This window comes from Lithobates pipiens, unplaced genomic scaffold (assembly GCF_037356315.1).
Source record: "Lithobates pipiens isolate NorthernLeopardFrog02 unplaced genomic scaffold, aLitPip1_a1.2 Scaffold_25, whole genome shotgun sequence".
Taxonomy (NCBI): Eukaryota; Metazoa; Chordata; class Amphibia; order Anura; family Ranidae; genus Lithobates; species Lithobates pipiens.
In genome coordinates this window covers 223,112,126-223,125,632 of record NW_027507787.1, presented here as the reverse complement: position 1 = coordinate 223,125,632, position 13,507 = coordinate 223,112,126, and the positions used below count along the sequence as shown (strand labels likewise).

General features: G+C 40.6%; 1 protein-coding gene across 1 annotated transcript in view; it reads left to right on the top strand.

Annotated features, from left to right (window-relative positions):
- Positions 1 to 12,195, top strand: part of CUZD1 (CUB and zona pellucida like domains 1) — a 59,376-nt gene extending 47,181 nt beyond the window's left edge. Inside the window, exons 8-9 of the mRNA XM_077455594.1 lie at positions 5,059 to 5,324; positions 11,779 to 12,195. Of these exons, the coding sequence (XP_077311720.1) occupies positions 5,059 to 5,324; positions 11,779 to 11,945 (433 nt within the window). The 3' untranslated portion in view covers positions 11,946 to 12,195. The remainder of the gene's footprint in view (positions 1 to 5,058; positions 5,325 to 11,778) is intronic.
- The last annotated feature ends 1,312 nt before the right edge of the window (positions 12,196 to 13,507 follow it).

The window sequence follows — 13,507 nt, the reverse complement described above, 5'->3', positions numbered from 1 at the left end:
TTTTAAATAAATGTTGTCTTTGGTAATGCACAAGGTCGGTGCACCCTCCTTCTCTTTTTGTATGTTTCAGTTCTAAGGATACCCATTGTTCTGAAGAGGGCAGCAAGACCTGCGACATTCCATGTTTTTCCAAAAGGGTTGGCTACACCACCTACTCATTTGACCAAGTTCCTGAGCTCAGGAGATTGTATTGTGTTGATTACAAAAAAGACTAGCAACCAGGAGCAGAGAGCAGAGTACTATTACTATGCATGTTACTCAAAAATTCAAAAACAGATTAGGCTCAACCATCACCAATAATGAACAAAAAAAATGCCATAGCCTGCTGTATATCAAATTATCAAAATATGTATTAGAGAAAGGTTAGGGAAATTGACAGAATAAAGTCATCGTACAATCATGCATACTAATAAAACATCATGGCCACCTCTCGGGTCGTGCAGCTCAAACCACAAAAATTCAAAAATTGTAGCTAAAGTAAATCCCCCACATCCACCCTGGTCATGTAGAGGGAAAGGGTGTAGGTAGTATATTGATGTATGGCACCAAAATGGGTAGTAGTGATTTCTCCAAACGAAGGGGCAAAGCTTCAAGAATCCTGTTTTGTAAAATGATAAATTGATGGATTACGGGATTTCCACGAAGTCTGTATATTCCGGACAAGTTGGAAGACCAATGGGGAAGATGGTGTGTAGTTGAAATTACTTGAGGTTATGACAGTGGTCCAGAGGAGGTACGAATATCAGGAACAAGTGTTAAGTGTAAATAGCATGAATTTTAGAATTCCACACAGTCATTGATGAAACAATCCATGTCCTGAGCTGCCTTCCTCGCACTGTATCATAAGAACATTGTCATAACAAAACACCACCAACAGCGCTCCCACAAGGTCTCATTGTAATCCAAAGTAAGTGATATATATATATAGGCAATTTCATATCCAGAAGAAAGAAATACTTATCAGATCCTGTAGTTAGTCAATGTCATTGAGAAATATCCTTGCGGACAGGGTTGTCAAACTCAATTTCATTGTGGGCCACGCATCAGCATTAACATTGTCCTCAAAGGGGCCGGTTGTATCTGTAAGATTAGATGTCCAGCGCATCCCCTCCCCTTAAATTAGATGTCAAGAGCCACCCCACCATCAGAACTTGAGTCCCCTACTCTCCCTAACATCACAGTGCACCCCCTTTCCTTATGCTGCTGCTGGGAAGAAGCTGGATGCATTGCTTGAAAGCAGAAAGTAGGGGTCTGGAGGAGGAACAGAGGAGGGCTGGAGCTGCAGGAGAGGTGTGAGGGCCACATGAAATGGCCTGGAGAGCCGGATTCAGCCCGCGGGTCTTGTGTTTGACACCTGTGCTTTAGGGGATTCACCACTATTTCGGTGTCCAGCTGTTGCTAGCAAGACATGCAGGCCATAGGAGGTGGTCAGAAAGATGGCCTGACCAGTTTCACCAGACTCTGCTGGCTGCTACTATTACCATGCAGCTCACATTAGCAGGTCATTGTGCAATGCACAGTCGGAGACAGGGACAAGAATTTGAGGAAGCCACTGCCACTACTAAAGGAAAGCCAACCATAACCTCCTCTTATTCTCACCCAGGTCTTCCATAATGCTGCTCAGCTGGAGTGCTCCCCAGGATATATATATACAACTTCAAATACCCTTCAAAGCATTATATAATGAGCAGCAATATGAAACATTTCTGGAATTTAAAGTCAGCAAGTAGGGAGGACCCTCACCATGCCAACATCCAGGGGCGGACTGACGACTCATGGGGCCCCTGGGCAATAGGAGATTATGGGGCCCCCAGGCAATCAGAGATTATGGGGCCACACAGTATACACACACACAGTATACAATCACACAGTATACACATACATGTACACACAGTATACACAGATATGTTTCTATTGGCTGAGAAGGTACTGGAGAGGTGGGGCAGCTATAATCTCTGGATTTTTAGACCAAAAGGATGTCGGTAAGGGACATTTCAGAGACAGATGTAAAAAAAACACAGATTTTTACATACTGTCCCTGGTTTTACTGAGGCTGCCAACCCTGATGGGGCCCCCTAGTGGTCTGGGGCCCTCGGGCAGTGCCGAGTGGCCGAATGGTCAGTCCGCCCCTGCCAACATCCAAAATATATATTCAAGGATTGACCTAGTCAAAAAATTAACAGACTTTGTGAGCACATTATGAGAGAGAGAATCAGTAAAGAAATCTAAATTTTATCACAACATAATTAAAAAACATATAAACAACATACAAACAACACCCTGTATGCACACAGTTACCATTTACCCAATAATGCAGTAACAGAGGACTGGACTTACGGTACAAAGATTCATTTATTACTGTATCTAGGTGAAAGAAAAATTTCTGATCCAGTAATGCCTCCAAAAACTTGCTAAAAACTTGGTCGACGCGTTTCACTGAAATATTAGCCTCCTCAGGACAGATACTGGGTAGGTGCTGGTATATTTAAAAACAAGAGAGTACATGTGTAAGTATTCAATGTAGTATATATCTATATAAGTATGAATTATGATTAAAACAACATTTCTCCAGGAGGAGTACACAGAGACGGATTACATATAAACAACAACGTGTATGCTTGCCTGGTAAACTTGTGGCTCAAGGTGTGGGAGAACTTGACCAAACTGACAAACAACCAAACGACAAAATTGCATGTGTGTGCCTATAGTAGAGGGATACATGTATACCATGTGGTCTATAGTAGATACCACTAAATAAGACAAAAAACTGCAAATACATGCGTTATAGATTAAGGTGCTACTATAAGATGTAACTATAAGGCTACATGCCCACGGACATTTTAAAAAACGAGCTGCAAAGCTAGTACCGACGGCAGGAAAAAAGGGGCGTTAAAAACGCAATATGTTTCGCATTTTGCATTGGCGTCGATACCCGTTTAGCCACGCTAGCTTTCAGCTGCGTTTCTCTGTCTCTATTCAAAATCAGTGGTTCCCTATGGGAGCCCATTGATTTGAATAGAAGTCTCACCAGAAGTCGGATCAAGATGATCCAACTTGCGGTGCGACTTGTGTGCTGAGAATCTTGAAGGGGAACCCCGACAAAATTTTGCCCCCAAGATCCATACCAGACCATTATCCGAGCATGCAGCCCAGCAAGTCAGGAAAGAGGGGGGACGAGCGAGCGCCCCCCCCTCCTGGACCATACCAGGCCATATGCCCTCAACATGGGGGGTGGGTGCTTTGGGGCAGAGGGGGCCCTTGCGCCCCCCAACCCAAAGCACCTTGTCCCCATGTTGATGAGGACAAGGGTCTCTTCCCGACAACCCTTGCCTGGTGGTTGTCAGGGTTTGTGGACAGGGACTTATGGTGATCTGGAAGCCCCCTTTAACAAGGGGCCCCCCAGATCAAGGCCCCCCCCACCCTAGGTGAATGAGTATGGGGTACATCGTACCCCTACCCATTTACCTAAATAAAAAAGTGTCAAAAATTAACACACTACACAGGTTTTTAAATGTATTTTATTAAAGCAGCTCCGGCTCTTCTCCCCTCTCTCCGCTATCTTCTGCTCTTTTTCTGGGTCTTTTCCTCTCTCCGAGTCTTCTCTGCTATCCTCTGCTCTTTTGCTGGGTCTTCTCCCCTCTCCAGGTCTTCTCCTCTCTCGCCGCTAGCTTCTGCTCTTTTTCTGGATCTTCTCCTCTCTCCGAGTCTTCTCTGCTATCCTCTGCTCTTTTGCTGGGTCTTCTCCCCTCTCCGGGTCTTCTCCTCTCTCACCGCTATCTTCTGCTCTTTTGCTTGGCCTTCTCCCTCTGTTCTTCTTCCGATGTTGACTCAACGTGATTTCCCAGTGTAATGCTGGGTCCGCTGTGTGCAATGACTTATATTGGCATGGGGCGGGGGCCACCCGATGATGTAAGTTAGAGGCCACGCCCCTTGAGATGTCATCACCCCATAATGCCCCGGGTGATGACATCTCAAGGGGTGTGGCCTCTAACTTACATCATCGGGTGGCCCCGCCCCATGCCAATATAAGTCATTGCACACGGCGGACCCAGCATTACATCGGGAGATCACGTTGAGTCAACATTGGGAGAAGAACAGAGGGAGAAGGCCAAGCAAAAGAGCAGAAGATAGCGGCGAGAGGGGAGAAGAGCTGGAGCTGCTTTAATAAAATACTTTAAAAACCTGTGTAGTGTGTTTATTTTTGACACTTTTTTATTTAGGTGAATGGATAGGGGTATGATGTACCCCATACTCGTTCACCTAGGATGGGGGCCGTGATCTGGGGGGCCCCTTGTTAAAAGGGGCTTCCAGATCACTATAAGTCTCTGCCCGCAGACCCCGACAACCACCAGGCAAGGGTTGTCGGGAAGAGAATAGAAAAGAATAGAATAGATTTGAATGACAGAATAGAAAAGGATAGATTAGAATATAATAGAAAATAAAAGAATAGAAAAAAAAAAGAATAGAATAGAACAAAACAACAGAATAAAATAAAACAGAAGGGTATAATCATCTTGTGAAATTTGAATTAAAATAGAATACATTTGAATCGAATAGAAAAAAATAGACTAGAAAATAAAATAGGAAAGCATAGAATAGAAAAAAACAATAGAATAGAAAGAATTCAACAATATAACCATCTTCCCAAATTCTAATTCGAATAGAATAGAAAATAATAGAATAGAAAAGAGTAGAATAGAAAAAAATAGAATAGAAAGAATATGATCATCTTCCAAAAATTAGAATTTCAAATAGAATAAATTAGATTTCGAATGGAATTAGATTGGAATTCTAATGAAATTTAAATTTGAATTGATTACTTTTTTTTGGATTGGGTCTAAGTTCAATTCGACCAAATTTAGAAAATTTTGGAATAAACAAAATGATTTGCGAAAACGAATTAAACAAATTAAACATATTTAACTAAATGAATTTATGTGAATAAGAAATCGAAACAAAACAATTGTATTTTTCGTTCTGCACACGTCTATTAGCTATACATACCCGTTAATAATTTTAGGAATTGATATCTTACAAAAATCGTGTCCTTCTCACCAGATGTGTAAAGGACAACACCTACCATAACTTCCCATCTGGTAGTGGCAATGCCAGGTTCAGCTTCAGTGCCTTCAAATTCCTGAACACCCACCCATCCATCTACCTCCAGTGCCAGCTGGTGATCTGTGATAGTGATGATGCAGGATCCCGCTGCAATCAAGGATGCGTCACACGAGGACGCAGAGATCTGGGATCCAAAGTGTGGAAAACCAACGCTGTGCTGGGTCCTCTCCGTCTGAAACGCCACGCGGACTCCGAGGCTGCAGGTTAGATCCTCACTTTATCATTTTCATATCACGCATGAGGGTTGTGCTAAAAAATTACCGAGCTTAAAACGGCTCTCATTACTCACAGCTACTATATATTTTTTTTTTTATACTCCATTTTTCTACTGTAGTGTGGGAGAAATGCATGACTTTTGTTAAATTCTTGTATTTTATAAAGTTTTGTATTTGTTAAAATGTGCAAGAAGAATCCTGTTTCTTTTGAACATTATGAAATGAGAAGAGACGTTTTCAGACAGTAGCAAATAATGAAAACATCAGATATATTTTGAGCTTTTATTATTATAGTAATATATTATATATTATATTATTATATAATATAATTATTATATAATATAATTATTATATTATTATATAATATAATTATTATATTATATACAATACTATTATAGATTATATTATATTATATTATTATATTATATACAAAATAATTATTATATTACATATAATACTATTATATACTTAGTAATATATTATATATTATATTATATTATTATATAATATAATTATTATATTATATATAATACCATTATATTACTTAGTGATATATTATATATTATATTATATTATAATATAATATAATATAATATAATTATTATATGATATATAAAATAATTATTATATTATATTACATATAATATAATTATTATATTATATTATATTATATATATATATATATATATATATATATATATATAATTATTATATTATATATAATATAATATTATATTACTTAGTAATATATTATATTTTATATTATATTATTATATAATATAATTATTATATTATATATAATACTATTATTTTACTTAGTAATATATTATATAGTAATAATTTTTTTTTTTTTTGGTTTGGGTTTGGGTGTTTATTTATTATTAATATTATATTACTTAGTAATATATTTTATATATATATATATATATATATATATATATATATATATATATATATATATATATATATATATATATATATATATATATATATATATATATAATACTATTATATTACTTAGTAATATATTATATTATATTATTATATAATATAATTATTATATTATATATAATACTATTATATTACTTAGTAATATATTATATAGTAATAGTTTTTTTATTTTTTTTGGTTTGGGTTTGAGTGTTTATTTATTATTAATATGTTTATTATTATGATTATTTTTAATAATCATAATAATAATAATAATGTATTTAATATTTTTTTATGGTTAGGGGCTATTGGTGTATGATGGGAAAAATACCATAACAGTAGGACTTTAATGGATGTAGGGCTGACACTGAGATGAGCACAACTTTTTAGTAAAAAATAAAGTTTAATAAGTATAAATCATTAAAATCACAAACAAAGATCCAAATATCTTAGAATAATAAACAGCATAACATGATACATAAAGTCATATACGTGTTCCACATGTTTAGTATCCGTTCATGTAGGAGGAAAAGAATCCAACGCGTTTCGCAAAGTAAAATCTCTGCTTCTTCAGGGAATTTCACGGTACAACTAGTAATCATTAGATTAACTGCTTGCCGACCAGCCACCGCAGTTGTAGTTGCGGCAACATGGCTCGGCTGTGCGAATCGCCTTCATGTCGGTTTTGCTTTTGTCCACTCGCCCACGAAGTGATCACCGCCGAGCTCCCGCGATCGCTCGTGCCACACGGAGAACCAGGATCTGTGTGTGTAAACACACAGTTTCTGGTTCTTTGGGGGGAGAAGAGGCAGATCGTCTGTTCATACAGAGTATGAACAGCGATCTGTCTGTCATATCCCCTACACAGTCCCCTACCCCCTTCAGTTAGAACACACACTAGGGAACACATTAACCCCTTGATCGCCCCCTAGTGCTTAACCCCTTCCCTGCCAGTGACATTTTTACAGTAATCAATGCATTTTTATAGCACCGATTGCTGTATAAATGACAATGGTCCAAAGAAATGTGTCAAAATTGTCCGCCATAATGTTGCAGTCCAGATAACAATCGCAGATCACCGCCATTACTAGTAAAAAAAAATATATAATATGAATGCCATAATACTATCCCCTATTTTGTAGACACTATAACTTTTGCGCAAACCAATCAATAATCGCTTATTGAGTTGTTTTGTTTTACCAAAAATATGTAGAAGAATACACATCGGCCTAAACTGAGGAAAACGTTGTTTTTTTATATATTTTTGGGGGATATTTATTATAGCAAAAAGTAAAAAATAATTCGTTTTTTTCAAAACTGTTGCTCTTTTTTTGTTTATAGCACAAAAACAAAACAAAACGTAGAGGTGATCAAATTCCACCAAAAGAAAGCTCTATTTTCTGGGGAAAAAAAGGACATTGATTTTGTTTGGGAGCCACGTCGCACGACCGTGCAATTGTCAGTTAAAGCGACGCAGTGCCGAATCGCAAAAAGTGCTCTGGTTAAGAAGGGGGTAAAATCTTCCGGGGCTGAAGCAGTTAAAAACATATCATTATTGTTACATTATGCTCAGTAATCAATATGTACATTAAAATTCATTCATTTACACAGTATACACAAACTGATATTGTAAACGTGCTCACCAAGTGTATCAGTATGCGGTAAATTGGAAAGGTTATTATTATTTATTTACGTTGTTTATTTATTATTATTCTTTTTTTTTATTTTATTTTTCTGACGATTTTTCTGTGTGATTTGTGTATTTGTTTTACATTTATATATTGATACATTATTACTATTTTATTTAAATTTTTTTCATTTGAGCAGAAAATCACGCAAATACGCGCAACAAAACGTGCACGAAAATGAGCAAATGGAGCGTTTCCATTAACTTCAATGGGAATAAAAACGTGCCAAAAAGACTCGAATCTGCCAGATTCGAGCCACAAAAAAAAAGCTGCAGAACTTTTTTGAGCTTCAGGCGTTGGGCTTCAGGCCGGGTTCACACCGCTGCGATGCGGGAACGCCACGAATCCGCGGCGTTTTCCCGCATCGCATGACTCCCGCCGGCAGTTCACACTGCCCTATGCGGACGGCTGGGAGTGTCAATGATATGTTAATGACACCCCCAGATCCGTCCGCATATTGCAGTGCGATCTGCAGACTCGCACAGGAATCGGATCGCATGGTGTGAACCTCCATGCGATCCGATTCTGTTGCGGACCAAAAAAAGGGTCCCGTGCGAGTTTGCTGCGGGAGCGATGCGAATTCAGCCATACTATCTGTATGGCTGAACTCGCATCGCTACGGAGATCGGATGTGATTTGCGGTGCGAATCACATCCGGATCTCCCCCCGCAGCAGTGTGAACCCAGCCTCAGGCAACTGAGAGAAGATGTGAACCGTCTCCATAGAGAATCATTGATATTTTTTTGCCCCCCCCCCCCCCCCCTATAAATCTGGAACTAGATAAAATATCAGCCACGCAGAGAATTAATTGTGTTTAGTGGGTCATATTGGTTGGTTTACTAGCTGCAAACAGGCTTTTTCACTTTGTAAGATCATTTTCCTTTAGCTTAGTGACTGTGGTGAAAATTCACTTTGCAAAGAAAATCCAATCACGTCCAAGGAAAAAAAAAAATGTTTTATAGTATTTTTCCTTCCTTGAAGTCAGCAGAACTTAAGCCCATTCACTAAGCTAAGGAAAAATTCCCTTGACAGCCTATTTGCCTTCAGTAAATCAACCCCATACACTTACAGGGGTGGATTTACTAAAACTGGGGAGTGCAAAATCTGGTGCAGCTGTGCATGGTAGCCAATCAGCTTCTAACTTCAGAAGGATTTACCCCCTGAATGACTAGGCCATTTTTTTTTCGATACGGCACTGCGCTGCTTTAACTAAAAATTGCGCGGTCGTGCGACGTTGTAGCCTAAAAAAAAAAAATTACGTCCTTTTTTTTCCCCCACAAATAGAGCTTTCTTTTGGTGGTATTTGATCACCTCTGCAGTTTTTATTTTTTTTGCGCTATAAACAAAAAAGACCAACAATTTAAAAAAATTATATATATTTTTTACTTTCTGCTATAATACATATCCCCCCCCCCCCCAAAAAAAAAATATAAAAAAAAACTCATTTATTCATCAGTTTAGGCCGATATATATTCTACAAATTTTTGGTAAAAAAAAAAAAATCGCAATAAGAGTATATTGATTGTTTTGCACAAAAGTTATAGCGTCTACAAAATAGGGGATAGATTTAGGGTGACTTTAATTTTTTTTATTGTTTTTAATAGCAATCTGCGATTTTTAGCGGGACTGCAACATTGCGGTGGACAAATCCGGCCACAAGTGAGACTTTGTTTTTGAGGACCAGTGACAGTATTACAATGATCGGTGCTAAAAAAAAAAAATGCACTGATCAATGTATAAATGGCACTTGCAGGGAAGGGGTTAAGACTAGGGGGCGATTAAAGGGTTAACTGTGTTCCCTGGGTGTGTTATAACTGTGTGGGGGGTGGGCTTGCTGGGACAAAAACAGAGATCGCTGTTCCTGATCGCTAGAAACAGCAGATCTCTAATGCCGCTGGACCACATTTACCCTGGACAATTCGAACGTGTGTGGGCTCCAGCGGACTTTTTCATCATAAAGTCCGGCGGACTTAGAAAGTAGTTTTGACTCAAAATTTGTCCGCCGGACTTGGCTTTCAGCGGACAATCTGTTCGTCGGTGTGCTAGTCCGGCGGACTAAGAATGACGCATGCTCTGACGCAAGTACGGGAAGGAAGCTATTGGCTACTGGCTATTGAACTTCCTTTTTCTAGTCCCGGCGTACTTTCTGTACGTCATCGCGTTAGAAATCGCCGGACTTTCGGAGCGTCCGCGTGTGGCCAAGTCCATAATAAAGTCCAGCGGACTGTTTGCCGGACCAATTCCGCTGGACAATTTGATCGTGTGTACGCGAAATAAGTTGTCCCCTGTCAGAACGGGGGTTCCACCTTGTTTACATACCTCTTTACCAGGATCGCAGGTTGGCCGGTGGAACATCGAGTCCACTGGATCTGCAGGGGCGCTCTCGCGCGCCCACGATACCACATGTACGGATCGACATACAGGTACGACGCCAAGCTTGCCTTGTAGTATATATGCAGAAAGCGGTTGGCAAGTGGTTAAGCGGTTGGCTAAAAAAATTAAGGCCGGGTTCACACCGCTGCGATGCGGGAACGCCGCAAATCCGCTGCGTTTTCCCGCATCGCACACCTCCCGCCGGCAGTTCACACTGCCCTATGCGGACGGCTGGGAGTGTCAATGATATGTTAATGACACCCCCAGATCCGTCCGCATATCGCAGTGCGATCTGCCGACTCGCACAGGAATCGGATCGCATGGTGTGAACACCCATGCGATCCGATTCTGTTGCGGACCAAAAAAAGGGTCCCGTGCGAGTTTGCTGCGGGAGCGATGCGAATTCAGCCATACTATCTGCATGGCTGAACTCGCATCGCTACGGAGATCGGATGTGATTTGCGGTGCGAATCACATCCGGATCTCCCCCCGCAGCAGTGTGAACCCAGCCTAAATCTGGAAGCTTTGCAGAGCACGAAAGCACAACCACCACGCACCTCTACAAAGCAGGTAATAAAACCAGTGTATTTGGTGAACCAATGTGGCTGCTCCCAGGGCTGGACTGGGACAAAAATTTGGCCCTGGACTTCATCCAGACCAGCCCACTTTAATTTTGCAAACAAGCAAAAAACAGTATATAAAACGATATGCAAAAAAACATAAGTAGCATAACATAAGGAGTCCTCACTCTTTTATTATTTCACTTATTCTCCTCTGTATTTTTCTCATCTTTCTCACATCACTGCGTGAAGTTGAGGGCAAGCCGCGCAGCCATAACTTTGTCACTGAAACCAGCCCACTGAGCCATCGGCCCACCGGGAAACTCCCTGTAGTCCCAATGGCCAGTACATGCCTGGCTGCTCCTATGTACTGATCAAATTAGATATAGAAAGAAAGTCGAAAAAATATTCAAAAAATGTACATACACTAAAGCTGGCCATACACAGTTCGAATCTCGGCCGGTTCCTGCTGAAGATTCGAAGCGTTAGTGGGTAGGCTGAATGTATCGATCAATCAACTTGGGTACAACCAGCCTGCTGGGTTCCGGCGAGATTATCGCAACAATCACTGTCTTCTCCCAGCAGGGACAGCTTCCTCCTCCTGCCCCGACCTGATTGCCGATTCTCCTGGCAATGCCTGTGTTGATGAGGGAATGGTGTATGGCCTGCCTAATATTACCCCCCCCCCCCCCCCCACCAATGGTCTCCAGATTGCTGGAGGCATCATCAGCTAGTTTCCAGAGTACTGTGAAGCCTCAAATCCATATGAACTTTATTAGGCAAATTACAAACAGAGATTTGCCGTTTTCACTGTGGCCGGGCCTCTCTTGTTCCCCTCCGATTGTCCTGTAAATGAGATATATACTAATTCTCGGACTCTTCTTTCCTCAGGTTCTGTCAGCGAGAAGACTGAAGATGTGAAGACAGACCAGAGCAGCTTGTATGTGTTGGGCATCTCTGTACTGGTAATCAATGCCCTCATTTTGGCATTTGTGGTAATCAGGTACACCAGGAGAGATGCCACGGGTTACAGATACCATGCAGTGGCCTCACACTAACCGGTGACTCTGTATACAGGCAGTGCGCAACATTCTACCCGGACCTAAACATTCTCAGAAGATAAAAAGCATCATCATACTTCTGTATAATTGAGTGTGCCGCTGATATGAACGAGTTAACATACAGATTAAACATTTGCTTCTATTTTGGTTCCAATATTTACATCTTAAAGAACAACTACCGTGACCAATTGCAATAGGTCATTGTCTTGTTTAATTCAATAAAGCAATCCCATGTTTAACCTGCCAATTTGCAAACTTTAACCTATCTTTTGCAACGTGATAAAAAGAAGTCTTAAATGGTTTATTGTTGCTAATCCACCGTACTGCAGAAACCTACAGCAACCAATCTGATCTTGGTACGTAGAGGGTTCTTTACTGTAAGAGCGGCAAGGATGTGGAATTCCCTTACACAGGTGGTGGTCTCAGCGGGGAGCATAGGTCATTTAAAAAAAAAACGATTACTGTATTTATTGGCGTATAACACTCGCTTTTTCACCCTGAAAAACGGGTGCAAATTAGTCTGTGTGTGTGTTATATGCCAATACTGCAATTTGGGTTGTGTAGCAGGGAACAGGGAGGGGGCGGGACGAGAGCCATCAGATTACATACAGCGAGAATCTCCTGTTTACTCAGAGGCCTCTGTAATAGGAAGTCCCGTCTCCTAGGCCGGCATTGGGCCAGTGTTCTGTCTATCATAGAAGCCGGTCTAGGAGGCGGGACTTTGTATTAAAGAGGTCGCTGATTAAACAGGAGATTTTTGCAGTATGTAATCTGATGGCTCTCCTCTGCCCACCTCCCTGTCCCCTCTGAGGCATCAGTAATATGAGGTGAGGCTGCAGATGGGCATTGATCAGGCTGCATTCAAGGCAATGGTGAGGCTGCATATGGGCATTGATCAGGTTGTAGATGGGCAATGATCAAGCTGCATTGATGGGCAATTGTGAGGCTATAGATGGACATTGATCAGGCTGCAGATGGGCATTGATCAGGCTGTATTGATGGGCAATTGTGAGGCTGAAGATGGGCATTGATCAGGCTGCAGATGGGCAATGGTGAGGCTGCATTATTGGGCATTGATCAGGCTGTATTGATGGGCAATTGTGAGGCTGCAGATGGGCATTGATCAGGCTGCAGATGGACATTGATCAGGCTGCAGATGGGCATTGATCAGGCTGCAGATGGGCAATGGTGAGGCTGCATTATTGGGCACTGACCCTTATTTTGCTTCAAAGTTCTTTATTTAAAATTTGAGTTTTTTTCCTGAAACGTCCCTCCTAAAATGAAGGTGCGTGTTATATGCCGATAAATACGGTAGGTAAGCACCTAATCGACCACAACATGCAGGGATATACAATGTAATACTGACATATAATCACACACATAGGTTGGACTTGTGTCTTATTTCGACCTCACCTACTATGTAACTATGATCTGACTTCAGTAAAGGGAAACCTGATTGGTTGTTTTGGTTTTCAAACTAGAAATAAGGCTGGCTTCACACTTGTGCAATCACAGACATTGCATATGATTTGCACCGCATTGCTGTGCAGATCACATCC